General features: G+C 39.6%; 1 protein-coding gene across 3 annotated transcripts in view; it reads left to right on the forward strand.

Moving 5' to 3' along the window:
• The window catches only part of LOC121867960 (ubiquitin-like modifier-activating enzyme 5), a 37,408-nt gene extending 13,548 nt beyond the window's left edge, over positions 1-23,860 (forward strand). For all 3 annotated transcript variants that reach the window (XM_042368128.1, XM_042368130.1, XM_042368129.1), the window contains 4 exons: positions 316-502; positions 5,606-5,733; positions 19,072-19,286; positions 21,039-23,860. In XM_042368128.1, coding sequence (XP_042224062.1) covers positions 316-502; positions 5,606-5,733; positions 19,072-19,286; positions 21,039-21,232 — 724 coding nt within the window. In that variant the 3' untranslated portion in view covers positions 21,233-23,860. The remainder of the gene's footprint in view (positions 1-315; positions 503-5,605; positions 5,734-19,071; positions 19,287-21,038) is intronic.
• Positions 23,861-26,493: the final 2,633 nt, after the last annotated feature.

A 26,493-nucleotide genomic window follows, 5' to 3' on the forward strand; every position in this document is an offset into this window, starting at 1 on the left:
ACATATAGCGTTTCTAACTATTGATTATTATTATTTTTTCTTTATTATCATTATTACAGTGTTGTTATTATTATTATTGTTGTTATTATTATTTTATTTTACTTTTTATTATAAATTTTATTTGCTATGAATTACTATTATTATTGTTAAATTTTCGCCCCCCAGGCCCCGATGTGGGTCAGTGACCTGTGCCCAGGTAGGCTAATCCCCTTTAAAAAAAAGAAGAAAAAAAGTAGAGTACTTCTCAAATGATTCAGTGGTTGTGTTAATGTTTAACAAACAGGTTTGGAGAGGATTTTTTTTTTTTTCACACAGGAGTGGCAGTTTAACAGGAGGTCCAGTGGATCTTGTCCTAAGCTGTGTGGACAACTATGAAGCAAGGATGGCAATTAATCGTGCCTGCAATGAGCTAGGACAAAAATGGTTTGAATCTGGAGTATCAGAGAATGCTGTCTCTGGACATATCCAGTTTCTTATTCCAGGAGAAACGGCTTGTTTTGATGTAAGTCTTGCCATAAACTGACAGAGCTATTTTACAATTCTTTGCATTTTCTCAAAAAAAGCATTTTCATTATGTGAAAGGGAAAGCTGGCCAGCTTCATCATCAATGTCCTGCTCATTATTGTATTTCTCAAATCTGTTTCTTTCATTGCATTCTATGGAAATACAGTACAGCATGCCCTGACAATTCACGAACTTCGATTATTCGCGGATGACACCCTGGATATACCCAAGAATGTCTAAGGGTAGTTTTAAAGTTGCTGGCATTTTTGTGGCTGGGACAGGAAGCCATTTGTTCTAGAGACTTTAATTTCTTTTACATGCATTGTATATATGTGTGTGTGTAGACACACACACAAAACACATACATACACAAATAATAATGGGAAAATCCTCTCACAAATAATCAGAAACAAGACAACATAATTTTTAAAAAAATGTGAGAGTCTAACCTTAAGTCAAATCCGTGATTTATTATTAAGGTTAACTTTAATAAAGCACGGAGTTGGCTTGAGGGTAGACTCACATTTTTTCTAAATTTATTTGTATGTGTTTTGTGTGTGTCTACACACACACACACACACACACACACACACACATATATAACATATATATACAATACAGGTAAAAGAAATAATTGTCCTAAGGGCAAACACATAAAGGGAATATACATTTCTTTGTACATGAGTAAAAATACCCCGGTCAGTCAATGTTATTTGCGTATTTAGCTATTCACGGCCATTTCGAGAACCTATCCCCCACAAATTTTAAGAGCATGCTGTACTGAAGACCTTGTCAAAAACAGTTTTTTGGGGTTCAATCCAGAATGCGACATCTAGCTTTGTACTGTACCTGCATTAACTCGCCAGGCCAACATATAGGCAACTAAAACATCTAATAATTACTAAAATATGTTATATTAGGAGGACACGTTGCTACCTGGCATTTAATTGCAATTCTCTAAACAACCCCTACCGCACCCGCCAGCACACGCATCACTATCGTCATCTTCTTGCCTGACGAATCAGCTGTAAACATGCACAAAGAAGGCTCCGCTAATTTGTGTTGTAATAGCTGAAAATATTAAGTGCCACAAGGATTTTACTTTTGGCATTTATACATCTTAGCACAGTGAGCAAATTGAGTGACTTTAGTTTTGGTTATGTCTCAAATTTTGTGTTTGGGGTAGTTTTTATATGGTCTGGTCAATCATGGCGACCGTGGCTCGTCTTCTATCTGGGAAGACAGTCGAAGTTTGGTGACTAATAATTCTCTGTTTTCAAGTCACTTAGTGAATGACATTTGTTTTTAGCCATTCCGGGCTCATCTTCACGAAGGAAGCAAGCCACTAATAATGCTTCAAGTGGTAGTGCTTATTTATTGCTATGTTCTCTCCCCTCCCTTTTCCCTGCTTTGTTTGAGGAACAAGCATTTGTTAACTACAGTATAGATCAACTGTGGAGCAAATTATTCATATTATGGTTCCCAAGAATTCCAAGACCTTTCAGGAATTTCAAAGAGGAAGGTCTAACAAGGGAACAGGAGCAGCTGCTAGGTTCAGTCAGCAACCTAGAGGAAACAATTTGAGACGTAATAGGGGTGGCCATTTGTTCAAAGGTGGAAAGAGATCTTATTCCACCACATCAACGACCACTCCCTCCCATTGAAGCCAGACAGTTGGGTCATCTGGGGGGTTGGGAAAACAGGTGGGCTTCTTCCATATGAGCTTACAAGACAATCAAAGGGGGCCACACCTGTACTTGGTTGAGGCGCCCTCCACTAGTGGTACCAAAAAGGGGTCAGAAACCAACCCCCTTACTCACAGAATATGTATTTCAACTGTAAAACAGAGATGTGATAGAACTGTTGCAGTCAGAGAAGTGTTTCATGTCCCGCCTGTTCCCAGTCCCCAAGAAAGACAGCGACAAGTTGAGGTGGATTTTAGATCAGTCCGTACTGAACAAGTTCATTACCAAAAGAAGTTTCAAGATGCTCACTTACGATTATCTGAGGCATCTACTTCCGCCCAGTGCTTGGATCTCAAAGGTGGATCTCGAAGATACCTATTATCATGTGCCTATTGCTCCCAGATACAGAAAGTTTCTATTGTTCGCAGTGGAGGATATCAGTTATCAATTCACAGTGATGCCATTTGGCCTGACAATTGCGCCAAAAGTGTTTACAAAACTGGCAAACATCCCCAGGGAGATCCTCGCGGTGGAGGGCATAAGAACTTTTGTTTATCTAGACGATTGGCTGATAGTGGGACACTCTTTTGAAGACTGTCAAAGGGCAACCCAACGTGCACTAGTAGTATTTCAGAACCTAGTATTACAGATAAACCAGGTCAAATCAAATCTCCTACCATGTCAGAAACTGGTTTGGTTAGGTCTCCATTGGGACACCAATCAGCAGTCAGTCAGTCTTCCAGAATCAAAGGTAACAGATGTGATAAACCAAGTAGAGGCCTTTTGTGTAAAGCAAGAGGGGTCTTGGCACGATTGGGAAAAATTATTGGGTCTGTTGAATTTTGTCACCATAGTAGTTCCATTGGGCACGTTAAGGAAAAAGCAACTAACTCATCTGGGGTCGAAGTTGATTCACAGAAAGAGAAATCTTGTTTCTTCTCTCCCAATTCAGATCAAGAATCATCTGTCATGGTGGACAAGGTTGGACAATCTAGTCAGTTCATCACCCTGGGTTCCCCCTCAAACAGACTTGGTCGTTTGTACGGACGCGTCCGAGATAGGATAGGGTTACCATTCATCAAAAGGAGAATTCAGTCAAGGGAAGTGGAGTAACTCCCTTTGGGACCAACACATAAACATCAAAGAATTAGCAGTAGTCCTATTCTTTTTGTTGGCAAATCCAAACTTCGAAAACTTGACGATTCTGTTTGCCATGGACAACAGAGCGGCAGTGTTTTGTCTCAATCATCAAGGCTCAACCAGATCTTGGACCCTTCTCACACTGTCAGAAATTTTTTTTCAAGGTTTGTGTAACACAAAAACTATACCTCAAAGCAACTCACATACCGGGAGTACAAAACAATTGGGCAGATGCGTTGTCCCGTCTCAGGCCAGTGTCAACGAAAACAGAATTGTCCCGTATGCCACTTAAGTTCAAGAGTCTAGCGAGGAGGTTTGGGACTCCATAAATAGATCTCTTTGCCTCACTAAACAATCACAGGATGCCAATTTATGCTTCTCTGGAACGATCGAATCTTCTAGGAAATACTCCACATGTAGATTGAAACCGTTGGAATTCAATCTATGTTCCCACCTGTGAAAATGTTGTCCGAAGTGGTTCATAAACTCAGATCCTTCCAGGGAAAGGTCCTCTTAATTGCACCATATTGGATCCTACAACCGTGGTGTCTGGATCTGTTGGAATGGTGCCCACATCCACCACAATTGCAACAGGATGTCTAGACCAGGTACTGCACCCTCAGTTCGAGACATCCTTGGCACTTCACGCCTGGAGTTTCTCAAAAGATGTTTAAATAGATTGTTGGGTAGTTCCATTATAGTTATCCAAGTGATAGCAGGTCATTGGCCCCAAACTTCTATGCAATGTGAGAAAGCTTGGAGCCTTTTTCAACAATTTATTAAGTTAACAGCGCCAATCACATTGTCGGAGACAATGGTGTTAAAATTTTTAGATTTTCTGTTCAGAGTTAAAGGCTTTCAAGGTTCTACAATTGGCATGTTGTAAATCAGCATTGGTTGACCCTCCGGCATGGGGTTTTAATTTTACTTTGAACCCCTGAATTTATTAAATGCTCAGATCATCCTTTTTCATTCCGATACTCCCTTGGCCTAAGAGAATCCCACCTTGGTCTCTAGATAAAGTTACTAAATTTCTTATGGGGCCTAATTACAATATAAATCTGAACCAGGATAGATTGCTCCAGAAGGCAGCCTTCCTTCTAGCAATAGCAACAGGTATGAGAATCGGTGAGCTGGTTTCAATTTCCAATAATCCATCATTATTGGTATTTTCTGAGGAAGATGTCACTCCTTTCCCTCCGGAGATTCTAAGAAAAAAGTGAAAGGCTAATGGGTGAGACAAGGGTTCCCCATATGTTGTGCCGTTAAGAACCTTCAAGAATGGTTAACCAGATTCCCTAATCGAGGCCCCTATGTATTCTCATCACAGGATGATGATAAATTGTCTCCTAGTCAAATGACAAAATATTTATGTCAGTTGGTGAGTCAAGTAGACCCTGGCAAGAAATTTTTGGCACATGACACAAGGAAATATGCAGGGTCTGTGGCCTTTCTGAGCATATGAACCTCAGTCAGATCAAAGAAGTGGGCTTTTAGAAATCTTCAAAAACCTTTCAAGACAGCTATCTTCATCTATCTCTGAAAGATGCTTCACATATGGTGGTACATACTGGGGTCCCCTCCCCCACCTAGTCCATCTCCACATCCAGGACCTTCTTCTTCCTCATCAGAATAAAGTGAGTTTCTTAATTGGGATATGTAAATTAAAATTTTGCCTTCCGGTAAATGTTTCTTATGGAGGACAATATTCCAAACAAGTTTATAATTATTATCTGGACCTAAGCTAGTGGAGCCTTATATGCAATATCACCTCCCTCTTCACCTCCTGCTCAGATAATCAAAGCTAGATGTTGCATTCTGGATTGAACAAAATTTTATTTATTTTTTCTAAAAAACAGTTTTTGTGATAAAGTCCAGAATGCGATGTCGACATCCCACCCATCTCCACCCTTTGAGAGTTGACATTTGTTTACTGCTCACTCTGGGGTAAGAGATGACAGTAGTGATGTGTGTGCTGGAGGTTGCGGGAAGGAGTTTTGAGAATTACAATTAAATGCCAGGTAGCAATGCGTCCTCCTAATATTACACATTTTAGTAATTATTAGATGTTTTAGTTGCCTGTATGTTGGCCTGGCGAGTTAATGCAAGGCTTATACAGTACATATGCAGGTACAAAGCTAGACGTCGCATTCTGGACTTTATCACAAAAACTGGTTTTTAGAAGAAAAAAAATATTTTGCTAAAAATCTCTGTAACTCGTTTTCAAAAGCAAAAATATATTGGCATTGAATCTTGACAATTTTATTTTTTTCCAGTGTGCACCTCCTCTGGTTGTTGCCAGCAATATTAATGAGAGCACCCTGAAGCGTGATGGTGTATGTGCTGCCTCCTTGCCCACCACCATGGGTGTTGTTGCTGGGTTACTAGTCCAGAACACTCTCAAGTGAGTTATCCAGTTTTACGCACCAAATTGTATTCTCACTACAAATTCAAAATTTTAAACTGGTAAATACTTAGTGGTAACCCACCTGATATGCACATTAATTTATTCCTTCACTGTGTTGTGAATTAGGTACGGTATTTAGAAATTTTAATGGAAAGGTTTTGTTTTTGAAAAAGGCTATGCAAATATTACAAATGTATACAAGTGCAGTGTTATCTCCGTTAGCCGGAACAATTGGTGCAGAGCACTTCTGGGGATGAGAGATTTCCGGCTAACCAGACGACTTTCTCAAACCCGGGAAAATTCCTTATCCCCGGAATCTTTTCCGGTTACTGGGAAAAGTTTCCGAGTGTCTAAAGTAAATATCTTGTATACACAGACACTAGCCCACTTCTCCAGAATGTTTCTGGGTGCTGGGGATGTTTTCCTCGAGTCTAAACTACTGGAGTCCGTAAATGCAATTCTAATTAAGTTAGAAACTCCATTTCTTTACTATAATAATCCAGAAGAGTTTATCTAAAAGTTTGGTAAAATAAATATATTTGAAAATTAAAAATATTTATGATATGGGCATGAATGAAGTTGTGTTACAGCAAAGACTGGTATTTTCCACTCGCATGGAGCTGTGGGGGATTAGTGGGTCTCGTGTACCTGACCTGACACAATGTCAGGTCGAGGAAGGGTGGGGGATTAGTGGTTGCATATTCCTGACCTGATGGAATGTCGGGTCACCCTTTCTTGGCCGGGGGATCAGTGGGTCTCATGACCTGAAGATGTCTTGAATAAACATGAAGCGTAAAGTATTTTTAGAGAGATTGTGACAAGTATAAGTATAAATGAGCAAAGTTGTATCCCTTCAACATTACATTACATAACATTTTAAAATATGGCGTGAGAAAGCAGAAAGGTGTGGGTGATTAGAGAGATGGAGTGGAAAAGAGTGGTAACATGACTCAGTGTTGCCAAGCGATAAGCTCCTCAACAGCTAATATTTAACTCCAGTCACACACATGCAAATTTGTCACACAATAAGACCCTCACTCCTTATGTCTGCTGTCTTAATTCCCTTGCAAAAAGAGAGAGAGAGAGATGAATTTGATACCATAATGATCCTAAATAAATTCTCTACAAAACATTTCCAATAAGATGTCCTTAAACGTAATATTTCTATATGATATAATGATGGGAATTCCGTTCTCTTAATAAAAAAAAGTAAGAAATGTTGATACCGGAGTCAGTAAAATCAGTTCTAATTTCATTAGACACACAATTTTTGTATAAAAATAATCCTGTATACAGTGAGTTCTGCTATAACGCGTGTTTTGATAACGCGAATTTGCTCTAACGCGATTTATGAATTAGGAACGATATTTGTATAACGCGAACGCTTGTTTGCTATAACGCGATTTTTGCTTACTATTTCTCCAATTTTGTGGTACAGTGGGGTATGCTATAACGAATCTAATTGGTTCTAGAACCTTGTTCGTTATAGCATTCGTTCGTTATAGGATTAATCCGTTCCAGGCCCCCAAATACAACCACTTAACACTGAAAAATATAATATAAAATTGTAAAAATTGTAAAAAAGTGCATAAATATGCATCTAAACCCCTGAAATAAAGAATATCATTAATATTTGTAATAAAAAAACAATAAATTAGAAGAAAAAAAATTAAATAATGTTCGTTGTAGGAGTTTCGTTCGTTATAGCATTCTCAATTTTATAGGTAAAACCGTTCGTTATAGGAATATTCGTAGTAGGATCCGTTCGTTATAGCATACCCCACTGTATTAACTGTGAATATAGTAAAGAAGAATATCAACAAGAAGCGTTCTGGTGATAGAATTCCCGGTGATGATCGTAAAAGAAAGGATATAACACTTGAAGAGAAGCTCGATTTTATCAACCTCAAAATCACCCTTCTCCCCCATCAAGTAAAGTGTTACATTTACTGTATGATTTCATTATTAGATATGAATGTAACATTTATTTAGACTGTGCTATCCTTTGTGTTAGGCTAACTACTAAATTTTTTCGATTTCGAGTAATCTGCACCTAACCCTATTTTCTCCATAAGCCCTGTTATTTCTATTACGCGATTTTCTATAACACGATATTTTACAAGAACACAATTATCGCGTTATAGCAGAACTACCTGTACTTTATCTAAAAGTTTAGTTAAATAAATATACAGTAATCCCTTGGTTATCACGCCTAATTGGGACCGTGCCGAGTTCGTGATAACGAAAAACGCGATAACGAAAGTACAGAACCTATTGTAAGGGTGCCTGTTTTCCAACACCTACACCACCCTTATCTTACTTACTTCTCTTATCTTAGTTCTTACTCTTACTCAGTTCTTTTGGTAGCATGGTCATTCTTTTGGTAGCATGGGCATTCTTTTGGTAGCATGGGCATTCTTTTGGTAGCATGGACATTCTTTTGGTAGCATGGACATTCTTTTGGTAGCATGGACATTCTTTTGGTAGCATGGACATTCTTTTGGTAGCATGGACATTCTTTTGGTAGCATGGGCATTCTTTTGGTAGCATGGGCATTCTTTTGGTAGCATGGGCAATTCTTTTGGTAGCATGGGCATTCTTTTGGTAGCATGGGCATTCTTTTGGTAGCATGGACATTCTTTTGGTAGCATGGTCGAGGGTCTAGGCACATGGGTATGGTAATTCTGGTATCAAGTCACTTGGACAGAAATAAAGGTAAAATACTGTGGGAGAAATGAATACACCTAAAATACTCTAAGAACAAATTTATTAATATGAAATCAAGGGAAAAAAATATATTATTAATCATATAACAAACAGGCTCAACTCCTGGGTTACTGCAGACTCAGTACTTTCTTTACTTATTTTCTTAGTTACTTATTTTCTTATTTCTTTACTCAACAGTAATTACTCAGATCTTACACTCTTACTGCACACAACCTTACTGGTGTTACATTACATAGATAGCAGGACCAGTTCCTTGGCCCTACTCAAAATACATAGTACATGGCACTCCTTATACATTACTGTACTTCTCACACCTACTGGTGGTACGTGGCATTACAGTACAGATACAAGACTTTACTCAACATACACGTTAATACTGAAAATAGCAGATACAGGGGTCCACTACCCAACATGGGATAATTCTTTCCAACTAATTATCCCTAACATACATCTTACAACACTCTCTGTGGACATATACTTCCAGGGTGCGTCCCAGGGTAGAACACTGAGATTCACGACCGTTGTTATGGTCAGTGGTAGCCAGACACATGGCGAGTCTGGGGTCGGCACTATGAGGCAGTGGAACAGATTAATCAGGCCGCATCGATGCCATCGTTTCATATGTGATCCCTGCTGGGTTTCTACTACATCCGGGGCAGTTGTTAAGTGATGCAAGAATCACAAGGGGATCTGGAACAAACGTTGGGGCGGGCGTCAGGGGACGGAAGCATGACAACACATACAGTGAGTTCTGCTATAACGCGTGTTTTGATAACGCGAATTTGCTCTAACGCGATTTATGAATTAGGAACGATATTTGTATAACGCGAATGCTTGTTTGCTATAACGCGATTTTTGCTTACTATTTCTCCAATTTTGTGGTACTGTATTAACTGTGAATATAGTAAAGAAGAATATCAACAAGAAGCGTTCTGGTGATAGAATTCCCGGTGATGATCGTAAAAGAAAGGATATAACACTTGAAGAGAAGCTCGATTTTATCAACCTCAAAATCACCCTTCTCCCCCATCAAGTAAAGTGTTACATTTACTGTATGATTTCATTATTAGATATGAATGTAACATTTATTTAGACCGTGCTATCCTTTGTCTTAGGCTAACTACTAAATTTTTTCGATTTCGAGTAATCTGCACCTAACCCTATTTTCTCCATAAGCCCTGTTATTTCTATTACGCGATTTTCTATAACACGATATTTTACAAGAACACAATTATCGCGTTATAGCAGAACTACCTGTACACAACAAATCTCGGTCAAGACAACAGACGTATTAAGTTATATTACTTCTTACACTGGGTGAATGACAACTCAACTGTTAAAGCATGAACACTGATGAACACTGATATTCACTACAATTGACTGAATTAAACTGAATGGCTACACATAAACATACCTGGAACAAACGTTGGGGCGGCGTCAGGGGACGGTCGTCCTGCGCGATGCGAGGGTATATATATATCCCTGAGTTGCCAGTGATCGCTACTCACGCAATGACAATAATTACAAACAACTCTAACTGTTACTCATTCAAAGAGGACCCTCAGTTGACAAAGGTCTGGCGAATTACTTGAGTTGATTTACACAGACTAATTCAAGATTGAGCTTCCCAGGAGAAGTGGAATAAACGGCACATTGATAACTGTCTTCACAAAGGCGGGACTCTGGGAGGGAAACACAAGTGTAGCGTCTATGGGGAAAAACACGTCTTCTCAGGGGTCTCTAACCCACTCATGTTTTGCGGTCGTGGAGCTTAATAAGAATCATTAGTTCAATAGACTAGCAGTCAATGTGACCACTCCCCCAATGGATCCTTCAACCTCTTACTAGTTCACAATGAGAGATTAACCTTATAAAATGTCACTGAATTCACTTTGGAGAATATAATTTGCATTGCTGGAATTCTTTTTGAGAACATAAGAAAATAAGGAGTCTGCAATAGGCTGGTTGGCTTGTGCATGGCAGCTCCTGTCAAGAGTTACTACCACTCTCTATCATCCATGAATCTATCTAGCCTCCTTTTAAAACTTTCCAGTGTTCCAGCACTAACTACAAAGTTGCTAAGCTTGTTCCACTCGTCTACCACCCTATTTGTGAACCAGTTCCTTCCTATTTCCCTCCTAAACCTAAACTTATCAAACTTAAATCCTTTGCTTCGAGTCCTATCCTTTCACCCACTTAAATACTTCTATCATATCTCCCCCACACTCTTTGTCTTTCTAGGGAATGCAAGTTTAGTCTCGGAATCATTTTCGTCATTCTTCGCTGCACTGACTACAGTGAATTGATATCCATTCTATAATAAGGGCACCAAAACTGAACAGCATCATCGAGGTGCAGCCTAACTAGCGCAAGATAGTTGCTCCGTGCTCATATTACTTACACTTCTAGATATAAAACCTTATACCCTGTTTGCCTTATTTTGAACATTAACGCACTGTTTTCTAGGCCGTAGGTCCGGGCTTACATGTACCCCTAAGTCTTTTTCATAAGTCGACTTCTCTAGGTTGATGTTGTTAAGGCTGTATACATTGACAGTATTTGTTCTTCCAATATTAAGTACGCTACACTTTCTGGTGTTGAATTTCATTTGCTATTTTTCTGACCATTCCTGAAGTTTATTTAAATCCTCCTGTAGTGCATTTGCATCCTGCCCTGAATTAATCTGCCCCACTCAGATTTAACACCAGCTATGCTGACCCTCTGTGTTCTATCGGTGAGCCATGATTTTATCCAATTTAAAATGTTCCCCTTGATACCATGAGCCTTAACTTTTCTCAGAAGCCTCTGATGCGGTACTCTGTCAAACGCTTTGCTAAAGTCTTAAGTACAGTAAAAGTCCAAAAATCCGGATGCCAGAAATCCGGACCACCCGAGAATCCGGACTTTTCGAAAACTAATTTTATTTATTTATTTTTTTAGCGGGCTTTTGTGTGTATGTGCGCATGTGTGAGCGCCACAGTTGCACAACGACGACAAGCGACCACGTGGTCGACACTTTAAAACTAGCAATTAAACTGTGACAACATACCGTATATACTCGTTTATCGGTCGACCCTGATTTTTTTACCAAGAAATCGTTAATTTATGATATTCCTCGTTTATAGTTCGACCCACATTTTTTAGGGTAATGGAACAACAAAAACTTCAGTAAAAACGCTCTACGTCCTATAAACAGAGGCTCGCCGTGCTTGAAACACGAGTGCCGAAGGCAAATTGTTTACCATTTATTATTACGATACTTTACACTGAAACGTGGGTAGTTTCAACAAAAATATTGTATATTTCCATTCAAGTGTTTAATCAAGTCAATTAGGAGGGAATATTATTGTAATACAATAGTTTTTTAACTAAACCATTCAAAAAGCGATTACGGTAACATCTTTTGAAAGAAAGAAAGCGAAAGTCATTGTTTTCGTCACGATTTTATCCCACTTTCCACTGTAATACGTACGTAATTTCAGCAAAAATATTACATTTCCTTGAATGTATTATATCAAGCACAGTAATATAACAGAATTTTAACCGAAAACTATTCAAAAACGAGTAACATCTCAAGAACATCGGAAGCTTAGGTAAAGTCTTTTGTTTTCTTTATGTATTTTATCCTATTTTACATTGAAATACATCATGTTTCAGCAAAACTACTATTTATTCCGAGAATATATTCATTCAGGCGCAGTTTAGGTAAAATATACGTGTGATGTAATAGTTTTTTAACTGAAAACGATTCGAAAAACACGTACCCTCTAGCCCTGTTCAAGGAGAGGACTGGGAGAAGCTGTTTGGTGCTGCAAACGATGACAAGGAAAATGATTTTGATGGATTTTAATGAAAATATTCAGAAATATGGTATCGTAGTATTTATTCAAGTCAATTAGGATTGAATATTATTGTAATACAACAGTTTTTAACTGAAAACCATTCGAAAAGCGATTACGGTAACATCTTTTGAACGAAAGAAAGCGAAAGTCATTGTTTTCGTCACGATTTTATCCCACTTTCCACTGTAATACGTACTTCATTTCAGCAAAAATATTACATTTCTGTGAATGCAATATATCAAGCACAGTATGAATAGAATACCATTGTAATATAACAATATTTTGAGTCCTACTCTTTCCATTTACAGAGTACTGTACAAGCCCATAATAATGGCTCCTAAAGTAGATAAACTTCGTTGTGTGAAGAGAAAGAAGAACACGTTGAAATTGAGCGACAAACTTGAAATAATTAAGATACTAGAACGTGGTGTGAGCAATACTGTTCTAATGGAAACATACGACATTGGAAAGTCTACAATTTTTGATATAAAAAAGGCAAAGAATAAAATTCTAGAATTCACAGCTTTTTCATTAAAACTGCTCGTTTTGATAAATAAAGCATGCTATATTTGCTAATGAATAAACTATCAAAATGTACCTGTTCATCTCTGCTTTATTCCTCCTTAAATTTGAATTTTAAAAGTACTGCCTGAGAATCCGGAAAATCTGAAAATCCGGAACGACCCAATCCCCAAGCAGTCCGGATTTTTGGACTTCTACTGTAAATAACATCGTAATTTTCGTCATTATCTACTATTTCGAAGACTTTCCTGAAAAAGGTCACCAGATTTGTACGACAAGATTTTCCCTTTGTAAACCCATGTTGAGAGTCGTAGATTAATTTGCTTTTCTATAAATGCGATCGGATGCTACAGGTTGTACCTCTCTAGTCCGGCAACCTCAGGACCTGACCGGTGCCGGACCATGGAAATTCACCCTTTTCCTGCATAGATAGTGACTTGTGCTTATGCTTGGAAGCACTAGCACCACTTTCTCTGCATCATGGTCTCTTTGAAGACATATTGAAGGGTTAAACGTCATATAGTAGCTTCTCAAATTTCGCGAGTTTTTAATTCAACGTATTTTATTGGAACACACACAAAAAAAAATAAAAATTTTGACGGCGGAAACTTGAATTTCGACGGGTTTGAACAGCCCGCCAACGTGCAGACGACGTGCATAATCGTGTAAACAGCGTCATTTCTCTTATATACAAGAGATTCATTATTGTTTATTACTGAATGTCTTTTTTATTGAATTAATGTTTCTGTGTGCAAAATGAGCAATACAATTCATTAATAATACGTAGAATATTAAAACACACGAGGAAATGACACAGCATTGTATTCGTTGATTACAAAACCAGTGACTGACTGGTTCTACATATAAAACTGAAGAAAATAAGACCTTGGTTGTAGCTGTAGTAAAATTAATATGGTTGTTTTAAGTAATGTTATTTAATGTTAATAAATGGAACAATAGAAGTAGCTAACGATAATGGTAAAGAAAAAAGAGATCGCGTATGTAAGTGCGCACACGTGAAAACATATCGTCATTACTTTACATAAGAATATGAAAGCAACACTTATTTACTGTTCATATATATTTTAATTAATGTTTCTGAATTTGTTTTTATTGAATTAATGTTTGTGTGTGCAAAATTAACAATACAATTTATTAATAATACGTGGAATATTAAAACACACGATGAGACGAGACGGCTGCCGGCATTGTTTATGTTAAAGCTTACAAAACCAGTGACTGATTGGTTCTACATATAAAACTGAAGAAAATAAGACCCTGATTGTAGCTGTAGTAAAATTAATGTAAAAAAATTAATATGGTTGTTTGAAGTACCTGTAATGTTATTTAATGTTAATAAATGGAACAATATAAGTAGCTAACCATTAATGGTAAAAAAAAAAGTGAGACTGCGCGTATGTAAGTGCGCACATGTGAAAACATATCGTCATTACTCTACATAAGAATATGAAAGCAACACTTATTTACTGCTCATATATATTGAAGGGTTAAATGTTGTACTCTGTATAGACAAGCAGAGAGAGAGAGAGAGAGCAGCCGAACTGCCGGATGTAAACAAACCTTAATTTCCCGCGGCTGTTTTTTTTTTTTAAGGGGATTAGCCCACCCGGGCATAGGTCACTGACCCACATTGGGGCCTGAGGGGCAAAAATTAATACTCCTGTAATAATAATTCAGATAAGTAAAAAAAAAAAAAAAAAAAAAAAAAAAAAAAAAAAAAAAAAAAAAAAAACTGCCTATCTACCTATTGGACAAACTCAAATCGTTCCGGACCACGGGAGTTTCTGGACCACAGAATGCCGGACTAGAGAGGTACAACCCGTATTTGCTATAATTGATTCAAGAAATTTCCCCACTACTGATGTCAAACTAATCGGCCGGTAATTTGACGCTGATGTTCTGTCTCCCTTTTTGAATATGGTTACTACATTTGCCTGTTTCCACAAGTCTGGCACAACTCCTGTGTCTAATGATTTTGTAAATAAATTTACGAGGGGTCCATTAATCTGTACCTTACACTCTCATATCTCGAGGGAAAATTTCATCCGGCCCTGGGGATTTTGTCTTCTTTAATTTATTTATCTTCTTAAGAACATCCTCTTTTCTGATAGTGAAATTCTTTAATTTCTCTTCTTCATTTCCCCTAAATATCAGTTCCACCTCTGGAATTTCCTCGTGAATTTCTTCTGTGAAAACTGATAAGAAGTAGCTGTTTAATGCTTTTCTTATTTCTTCACTGTCATTGATCACTTCCCCTCTCTCTGACTTTAAAGGCCCCACTTTGTCCTTGAACTTTGTCCTATATACCTGGAAAAATCCCTTGGGATTCGCCTTGGATTCTCTAGCTATCCTGATTTCGTGGTCCCTTATTGCCTTCCTTGCATTTTTCTTAACATTCCTAGATACCCTGTAGTTTATTATACCTATTTCTGAGCTGCTCCTCCCCTCCCTTTAATTTCTTATAAATTCCTTTCTTTATTCTTATGTCATGTTTAAGTTTTCTGGTCATCCACCTTGGCTCATTCTTGTTTGACCTAATTTTTCTGTATGGTATATTTTGTTCCTGTGCTTTACGTAGTTTACTAGTGAATATATTATAGTCATGATTAATTGTTGTGTCATCTGTGACCTCACCAGTTCCTACCGAGGACTGACCTGACTGTTCCCAGGCGACCTCACCTAGGTACCTTCTTAACCCCTCATAATCTTCCGATCGAAAGTCTGGGACTCTGACCATATTGTCATTGTTTTTCATTTCCCAATTTAGGGAGAACCTGATTTCTTTGTGATCACTGCTCCCTAGTTATTCCCCTACTGTGATATCTCTGATAATATTTTCTTTATTTGTTATTACTAGGTCTAATATATTGTCACCTCGATTAGCTTCTGTAATTAGTTGTTTTAAAATTTTTTCCTGCACTGCATCGAGGAAGTCTTCTGATTCATAGTCACCTATAATGTCCCAGTCAATATTTCTGAAGTTGAAATCCCCCATAATGCACAGGTTGTTGTATTTTGCTGCCTTACTCATTTCCTGCCATATGGGCTGAGCTGCTCCTTTCCTGTAAATCACTCCTGTAATTAGTTTTTCTCTTCCTTCCGCAATTTCTACCCATACAGACTCGGTTCTTATTTCACCTTTTATTGAATTATTTATACAGTACAACATTTTAATGTATCCCTGACAAAGAGTGCAACCCCTCCCCCCTTCCTACCTTCCCTGTCCTTGTGAAAAATGTTGTACCCTTCTATGTGGTACTCTGATAAAAAGTTCTTACGTACTCGCCAGATTCATCCAAGTTTCGGTGATTGTTATGACGTTTACATTCTCGGTACATACAACTGCTCTCAGTCTATTTTATTTCTAACGCTCCTACTGTTTGTTTCGTATACATTTAAACCTACCCTTCCCTGGTCCTGTTTTACCCCTTGTCCTGAGTAACCAATTTTACTCCCCAGAACCTGCTTGTTTTTTAAATCCCACTTACCCTGACCTCTCTTTAATGGCAACCTCCCCCTTGGAGTGACAATTTACCCCTGCGCGAGACAGGTGTACTCCATCACGACTGTACAGGTAGTCGTTGCCATAGAATGGTTGCCAGTTATTAATGAATGCCCAACCATTGCTTGCACAATGTTTTTCCAGTCGGCAATTTATAGCAATTGCCCTGGACAGCCATTCACCACCAACTCCTCTTCTAGGCAAGACACCACATACTATCGGGATCCCTCCCCTATCCCTAACCTTCCATAGTGTCTCCCTATACCTCTTGAAAAGTTCCTCACTCCTAACCTTTCCTATTTCCTTACCTCCTACACTAGACACACTACTGACTTGGTACCCTCCCCTGACAAAACCCTATCTATCCTCACAGCAACATGCCCTATCCCAGCCCCAGGAAAACACAACCTAGTCCTAAGTTTCCTATCTCTTGCACAAAAAGTCCTATCTAAGACCCTCACCTGGCTGTCCCCAACTATCACAACCTTACCACTGGGCAGGGTTTGAAGAACTGCCCTTTTCTCTCTTGGCACCACACCGTCCTGCCTCTTCTCTTCCTCCAACACTTGGTAGGGGTTACTGCACTCCACACCCTGGTCAGCTTTCCTGAGTCTGACCCTAGTCCCCTTGGAGACAACCACTCTCCACCTCTGCTCCTCCTGACCTGCCTTCACAGGTGTCCTGCTAGGCAGGACACCTACCTGAAGGAGTTCAGTCCTGAGGGCTTCGTTCTCCCCCTTTCAAACGTCTATCTCTCTCCTCAACTGCTTCAGCTGACCTAACAGAGTAGCCAGGGGGTTGTCTTTCCTCATACACCGTCCCTCTTCCCCCACAACACAACGATCCATGGCAGCCATTTCCTATGGTCACTAACACGAACACTTAGTGGCACTTCCTTCTGCAAGCTAGGTCAGGTCGGTACTAAGATAGTGATTAATTTGAGTATAAACATCCCTTATTTTGCACCACACACACAGACAACCACACACACACACACACACACACACACACACACACACACACACACACACACACACACACACACATGTATACACACACACACACACACACACACACACACACACACACACACACACACACACACACACACACCCTCACATGCAAATACAGCCTGTACACACTCACATGGGAATTAGCCTTGGAGGGAGGGGGGGGGGCGGTTGTTGCAGTCACTTTTATCCCCAATAGACCCTTCTCCCTCTGGCTGGGGGAGGTGGGGAGATTAACAAGTACCCAGATTATGAAAGGCAGAGGGTTTTTATTTATTTTCTTGCTTATAAAATGTCACTGCATTCACTTAGGAGAATATAATTTGCATTGCTGGAATTCTTGTAAGATAGCAATTAATTTGAGTTAAAACATCATTTATTTTGCACCATACATAATAATTTTAGTAATTAACTTAGTATATTTGAGTACTTTTACTTTTATCCTCTTCACCACTGTTCGGCTAGTTAGCCGCTTGGGCTATCAGTTTCGTTTCTGTTACACACTGTTGGCAAGTACACGTTGTGATAATTTATGTGGTTGCAGTTTCGAAGCTTTGTGACATCACTAATATAAAATGAGTCTCCATATGCCCTGGTTTATTCATTGATCAGTTAAAAGACAATGGTTCAGAAGTGCTGTTAATGTGTGTGCTGTGTAAGTGTCTTGACATGTCACCTCACCACCTGACTCCTCAACAAACTCTTCATCAACTTCTTCAAATCCTACAATGTGCTTGGCAAGCTCAAAACACACTCACACAGGAATTAAGACAACATGCATCCAGTGAGGGTCTTGTTGTGTGACTGCATGGAGGCAAATTAAAAGATCAGCTGTTGAGGAGCTTATCGCTTGGCAACACAGAGGCATGTTACCACTCCATCTCTCTAATCACCCACACCTTTCTGCTGTCTCACTCCATCTTTTAAAATGTTATGTAATGTAATGTTGAAGGGATACAACTTTGCTCACTTATACTTATCACAATCTCCCTAAAAGTACTTAGGTTTTGAGTTTATTCAAGACATCTTCAGGTCATGAGATCCACTAATCCCCACCGAAGAAAGGGTGACCTGACATTCCATCAGGTCAGTATAATATGAGACCACTAACCCCTCACCCTACTTCCACCTGACATTGAGTCAGGTCAGCACCCCCCCAAAAAAAAATACTTTAGCTTTCGTCTTTATTCAAGACATTTTCAGAAAATTCTCTCGATTTTTAGCCTTGGAAAATTTGTTCCCAAAGCTGGATTTTTTTTTTAAATTCCGGCTATTGGAGATTTCCGGGTTTGAGGGATTCCGGCTTACAAGATATTTCTGTGGTAAAAAAAATTTTTGCAAGGGAGAAAGGAAAGGGAAAGATTACTTAACATACTACTTTGAGGAAAAAAACATTCAACATGTGTACCGGTAGTTACAATACAGATGGATTTTAATTTTATCTCATTGTCTATCACCACCTGGCCCAGAGTGAGTAAGATGTAGCCTGGTGTCCATTCTTCTCTCTTTGTATCTGCTAGGTGTACCAATGTAGATATGACTAAACATATGTTGTTAGTGTGGATATACAGGTATTAGAAAATTTGGATGACTATATATATAGTCATCCAAATTTTCACAGAATCTAAAGTGGAGTTGCAGTTTTAGTATGGAAAAAATAATAATAATATGGTTGAGACAAGTGTAATTAATTTCAACTATCATTGACCAGGTTCCTTCTTAAGTTTGGTGAGGTCGCTAACTACTTGGGTTACAATGCTATGGTGGACTTCTTCCCAACGATGACAGTCAGGCCAAACCCTCAGTGTGAAGACATATGGTGTCAGAAACAGCAGCGGGAGTATCGAGCAAAGAAAGCAGCTGAGCCTGAACCAGAGAAGGAAGAAGTAAAGGAGGAGGGAGTGGTGCATGAAGATAATGAATGGGGTGAGTATATGTATGGTGAACAGTAAATATAAAACTACAAAGAAAAGAGGATTAAAACTACATTTTTATTGAACAATTATTTAATGCAGTACAGTTTAGTAACTAATACGAGGTGACAAACAGTATAAGGAAGGTAGTTGGTCATTGAGACACTGGTTGAGGTAAGTTGCTGAAGCAAATGTATTGTTATAATTAATCACTTCCAATGATACAGCAGATAACTAAGGGATGATAGACAAAATAAAGAGTATTAAATGATAAAGAATGTTGGAATAGGTAGCTCTTGACTGTCGAGATGTGCACATTAGTACTGTGAGTTCTGCTATAACGCGTGTTTTGATAACGCGAATTGGCTCTAACGCGATTTATGAATAGAGGAACGATATTTGTATAACGCGAACGCTTGTTTGCTGTAACGCGATTTTTGCTTACTATTTCTCCAATTTTGTGGTATTAACTGTGAATATGGCAAAGAAGAATATCTCCAAGAAGCGTTCTGGTGATCGCATTCCCGGTGATGATCGTAAAAGAAAGGATATAACACTTGAAGAGAAGCTCAAAATCACCCTTCTCCCCCATCAAGTTATATTCATATTTTTTCAAGGTAAAGTGTTACATTTACTGTATGATTTCATTATTAGATATGAATGTAACATTTATTTAGACTGTGCTATCCTTTGTGTTAGGCTAACTACTAATTTTTTTTCGATTTCGAGTAGTACTCTGCACCTAACCCTATTTTCTCCATAAGTCCTGTTATTTCTATTACGCGATTTTCTATAACACGATATTTTACAAGAACACAACTATCGCGTTATAGCAGAACTGACTGTAATGGGACGTGCTTCTCTGTATAATATGAATAACTACCAGTCACATGTAATTTATTTTGAGCCACCTTGTGAATATGCAACATACTGTACTAGCCACCCGGGGAACACAGCTTATAACCAGAATTTTCTGTTACTTAGGAATAGTCTGTTTACCAGTTAGTAGGAATTTTAGAGGCTTTGCTGTTTGCATTATATACAGGTACTGTACAGGTACTTCATTTTGTTCAGGATCATAAGTGTTTGAATTAAAAGTAGGTAACCTCTGGAAAAAATAATTATGTTAGCTATAACTATAGACATGGGCAGTGGCACCTGTTGGTGCAAGAAGCTTTTGTGCATGATATCCTCTGCACATATAATACTTTACATTTACTTTGCACTTGAGCAGGGGTGTCAAACTCATGGCCCGTGGGCCAAATGTGGCCCTTGGGATGACTAAAATTTATCAGCCCCTGAAATTATGATTGAAATAGATATGAAGGAAACAATGCAGATGAATGAGTCGGTAAATTCCGAAATGATCTTTACTTCATTGTGGCAATAATTGAATTTATATTGTGAATGCTAGTAATAACACTATTGTAAAGGGAAAATGCTTATAAATCAAAATCACTAAAGAAATAAAAAATGAAGCCAGTTTCTTTATTAATCTCAGACAAACCCAAATGGGGTATTCTTGGTAAGCCAGGTAAGGCAATGTGTGAACCTGTAAACTTCAATCCTGCAAATATGTGATACTGTATAGCACTTGTGTTGGCCCTGAAGAGGGTAACTAAAATAAGAATTGGTCCTCGAAAGGTTTTGAGTTTGACACCGCTGCACTAGAGAGTCTTAATGCACAGGAATACAATGCAAACTGATTATGTCATCCAATAGTACTTGACTAATAGTGATTGACAAAATGCATGTCATATTACAGATATCTGTTTGGTTGCTGAAACAACACCAGAGGAAGCTGCAGGCAGTGTGTCTGCACCAATGACCAACTTGGCTAAAGGCATCACTGTGGCATATGAGAGACTTGCCCCAGTAGCTGAAGAGGCAGGTAGTAATACAGTGGACACTGAAGGCATAAGTCTGGATGATCTCATGGCACAAATGAAGGCTCTCTAAATTAATTAATAATTAGGTAATGGTTATAGCTTCACGTATATTAAAATAGGGTGACTGATGTTATGAAACATCTTTATTTTTTAGGGATAGAATAACAGTTCTCTACAAATTACACATCTTCGATTCATAATATTTCAAAGATTTGAATTGAGTGATTCTCTTTCTCTTGCAAGAGTTCTTTTAGGTGTTACATTTATTGGAAAATCTTGAAAGTACAGTGCGGTCTCATTTTGCGTGGGAATATCGTAATGGTACACGTCCATGCATCGGAAATCCGCGCAAGCCATGCCATTTAACACATGTTAAAATTGCTATATTGTACATGACTTGCCAGACCTTTACTCTAGAAAAATTTTGGTTAACAGGTGCAGACAGCAGACAATGTTTTCTCCTGATATTTCGTGATGGTTCTGATGGTGGATTTGTTGACTTTATAACGGTGTGCTACGTCGTGTATGCTCATCCCAGCTTTGAGTTTCTTCAAAATTTTGACCTTGGTGTCGTACAAAAAGGCCTGCCACTTCTCACTTATTTTGCCCTGAGGCCCATAAGTGTTCCCTTCTTGATCAGCCATAGTAACATCCAGATAGCAAGGTTAGATGCGGTGAGGTACACTGCAAGCGGGAGCTGTTCTCATACTAAAATTTGAGAAACCAAATTTATTATTATATTTTTTTAAATAAATATGGGGAATAACCCACCCAAGCAAAGGTCATCGACCCACAACTGGGTGGTGGGGTGGGGGATATTGCACTTAGTTTTATAATGTATCAGTACTGTAATGAATAAATAAAAAATGGGGAAATCAGCAATGGCCAGTCCTACCTCCACCCCCCTCCTTTGTAAAGGTCAGGGGAAAAGATTACCCTCTTTTATATTATATTATCAATAATAAAATATACGGTAGACCATAAGAGGCTGATCATATAAGAAAATAATAATAATGAATACTGTAAATAAAATCAAACTGACAAATCCTCACATCCAGAGTGAGGGTACATACTGCATCTCATGCTCATTCATGATACAATATTGTTTATTTGTTATTCTTTAATTTGTAAAGATATTTTACTGTAATAACCTGTGTTTATTAATCCTGTATCTGTACCCTTCACATACAATAATGTACAAAATATATCTCGAATATATCTCATAGGTAAAAGGTAACATAATCAGAAATGCATCTCCATACACTACAATATATGCAATGGTATAATGACCCCTTAGGGTGCTGTTTTGGTTAGTGCTCTATTATTCAGGATTGTATCAAGTGTTACTGTATTACTTACGTTAAGCACTTATAATGTCCAATAACTAAAATGAATAAAATCATTACATTGGGGCTAAACAAGCAAAAGATCACTAAATTCACGCTATACCGCTACCCGAGTAACCCCTGGCTTTTCGAGGAAACTATAACGATGGTAACATTTCAACCAACTGTGCCTGTGAGACCCGCATAAATTGAGACCCCACTGTACTTAAATAATACTTTATGGTTTGGACTATTAAAAAGCTTCTGAAATCAAAGCCCTTGCAAGGCCTTAAAATTTACAAAACACTTTGAAAACTATAAATTTGGCTGTGGGATTTAAAGCGTTCAACAGGAACCTGAAAATTTATACCTTCACAGGTGTTGTGATATATATATATGTCTCTTGAGAGGAAAAGGCTGAATGATAATATAATATATTTTAAATGATTGTGCAGTAAAACCACTCTAAGTTGGACTACATAGGCTTGAGGCTGCCAGACATCTAGAATTCCGACTTTTGTGTAACCTCCCCCTGTGCTTTTAACCATCGTTTTGCAGACATATCAATTCCAAAATCAAAATTGAAGTTAACAGTATACAGTACATTTACCTTTATTATAGCAGATGAATCTTCAGGTGGAGAATGATGGGGGCCTGCTTACACTTACAGTAAGTACATTCACACATATTTAATTACAGTATACTGTATTTATATTTATTGTAGTATCCACTTAAATCTAGTTACACTTCAGCTTAAACTCCTCACAGATAATGCTCACGGAGACCCCAGAATCAATTCTGTCACATCTTCATTTTCTCTTGAATTGGAAGATTTCTTGTGTTATTTTCTTGTTGCTTGCTTTAGAAGCTATAATAATTCAATAGGAAAGCACTTAATACAAACAAGTCAGTGAGTAACTGACGCTTCACCCTGCTGACGCCTCACGTGACTCCTTAAGCCAGAGTCTTATCTGACTTAGAAAGGTCTTACTGTATAAATTACTCCTTTTAAACTTCTGTAATAAAGCACGGTTAGTTATTCAGAGTAATTATTAAGGTTCTGGTTAAAAGAAGAGTATTAAAAACATGAACAATTCAAAAATTTCTAATACTGTATGTCATTCCAGCTGCTATGTTTTTTGTATATTTTTACAATACATTTTGTCTAATAATTTTTACATTTAAACTATGGTAATTGGTTAGAATAAGTTCAGAGGTAGTATCGTATATAAATACTATATACAGTATATATAGAACAGTACAATGTGGGGTATCAATAACCACAGAATTGACAAGTGACTCAATGTATGCCATTGTAACATTGAGTACTGTATTAATGTATCACTGTGATATTAGTAAAGACTTTGCATACCCACTGTAATTTATTTCTACCAATAGTTTTTCCATCAATAGGCGAGATTATTTATACCATTATTTATCTCATTACATGAAGTTTCTTGTGTTATAAAAATTAAATTAATGCAAAAGCCTTTACATCCATTCTTTTTTTCTTTTTTCATTAATTGCAAACAGTAATTTTACTATTGCTGCTCATTTTCCTTATACTATAACCAATCTTACTTTCCCTTCATTAATATCTCATAAGCATCCATTTTCATCATCCTTAACCATCTTGAATATAGTCATTTAATACCTTGAAGAATACCCCCTCCCTCCTTCCCTTTGCCCCTCCTTATCCCATCCATCCCTTTGCTCATGCCCCACCTAATCCCCTTCCCCTCCTCCACCCTAACCCCCTTCCTCCCTTACCCCCATGCCGCTCCTAATCCCCCCTCCCTTCCCCCTTGGTGCCCCACCTAACCCCCTCCCCTCTTCCCCCTATGCCCCCACCTAATCCCCACCCTCCCTCTCTTCCCTATGCCCCTCCCTAACCCCTCCCTCTCTTCCCCCCATGCCTCCTAACCCCTCTTCCCCATGCCCTGTAACCCTCTCCCTCCCCCATGCCCCTTGTAACCCCCCCCCTTCCCCCCATGCCCCTCCCAACCCCTTTCTCCTCCCACCTGACCCCCTCCCTCCCCCCATGCCCCTCCCCCTCTGCCCCCTCCCCTGCCCCTCCCCCCTAACCTCCCTCCCCTCCCCCATGCCCCTCCCTAACCCCTCCCTTCTCCCATAGCCTCCTAACCCCCCTGCTTCCCCATGCCACTTCTAACCCCCTTCCCTTCTCTAACCTCCCTCCTTCCATTCCCCTTGCCCCCTAACCCCTCCCCTGTTCTCCCTTGCTCCATGACTCTCCTAACCCCCTCCTTCCCCCCTATGCCCCACCTAACCTCTTCCCCATGCCCCTCAAACCCCCTCCCTCCCCTATGCTCCTTAACCCCTCTCCTTCCCTTCCCCCATGCCACCTCCTAACCCCCTCCCTCCCTACCCCTCCCTAACCATCTCCCTCCCTTTCCCATGCCCCTCCTAACCTTCCCCCTCCCTTTTCCATGCCCCACCTAACTCCCTCCTCCTTTCCCCATGCCCCTCCTAACCATCTCTCCCTCCCTTTCCCATGCCCCTCCTAACCATCTCCCTCCCTTTCCCATGCCCCTCCCTAACCATCTCCCTCCCTTTCCCATGCCCCTCCTAACCTTCCCCTCCCCTTTCCATGCCCCACCTAACTCCTCCCTCCTTTCCCCATACCTAACATCCTCCCTCCTTCACCCATGCCTCACCTAACCCCCTCCTCTCTTCCCCACCCACAACCCTCCCTCCCTTCCCTCATGCCCTTCTTAACCCCTCCTCCCCTATGCCTCTCCTAATCTCCTTCTCCCTCCTAACAACCTCCCAAACCCAACTCTCCTCCTTCCCCCATGCCTCCTAACTCCCTCCCTCCTTTTCCCCATGCCCCTTTAACCTCCCTCCCGAAGCCCCTCCTCCCCCCTCCCCACCTAACCCCTTCTCTCTTCCCCCATGCCCCGTGTAACCCCCTCCCTCCTGTAATGATTGTTTACCAGACCTTAGCTTACAGCCCAGAGAAGAACAACACATATAACAGCAAGTAGATGTCAACATGGTAACCCACATTGGTTGACACACCCTACAGTGACAGCAAGACCTGACGGCGACAAGGTACCTGAGTTAACCCCGAGTTAAGACCAGGTTAAAGAAACTCACCCGACCAAGACACACCCGGGTGGTAATAATTAGGAAGCATTATGGACCAGCGACATGACCACACCCTGGGCAAACACAGCTGTCGAGACCTGACCCATGCCCCTCCTAAACCTCCTCCCTCCCTCCCTTCCCCTTGCCCCTCCTAAATCTCCTCCTTCCCACCCTTCCTTCCCCCATGCCATTCCTAAACCTCCTCCTTCCCCCCCTTTGCCCCATGCTCCTCCTGACCCCCTTCCTTCCCTTCCCCATGCCCCTCCCTCTTCCCCCATGCCCCTCCTAACCCCCTTCCCTTCCCATTTCTCCCTATCCCTCACTTTTTCACCCACCTTTCCTTCCTTCTCATCCCCGCTTCTCTCTCTTCCTCGTTCTCTCCCTTCCTTCTCCTTGGAGCCACATTTTTCTGAACCATCTGTGATTTTTGTTGATCAGCTAAATAAAAAACGTTTCCCATTATTTCCTGCAGAAGCAACTCAGTTTTTCTGTTAGTGAGCATTTACATGCAATACCCGGTCCTTATCATTACAAGAGCGTCGGTTAGATAGAAGTTTCGATCAGGTGGTTCAGTGTCTGGGAGTCGAGCTCTCAATTGTCACTTTGGAAGGTATCGGTACTTTTTTATGGTGTCAAATTAAGCAAAACAAATATGGCCACGCCAGTCACCCGATTAAGTGTTCTTACTAAGGTTCGCAAGTGACGCTTTATATCATGTGCTTCAACACCACAAGAACGTATGTTCATACTGGAGATGGTTCAGTGTGTGGTGGAGATGTGGATGAACTTTAGACCAGGGACAGCCAAACGTGGAGGGAGAGAGCCGGCCAGTAGTGAGACGGTCGAGGCGATTAGTGGAAGTGTGACGGAAGTTAACGTTTACAAAATGCTCCTAAAT

Source organism: Homarus americanus, unplaced genomic scaffold (assembly GCF_018991925.1).
Source record: "Homarus americanus isolate GMGI-L3 unplaced genomic scaffold, GMGI_Hamer_2.0 scaffold37032, whole genome shotgun sequence".
Taxonomy (NCBI): domain Eukaryota; kingdom Metazoa; phylum Arthropoda; class Malacostraca; order Decapoda; family Nephropidae; genus Homarus; species Homarus americanus.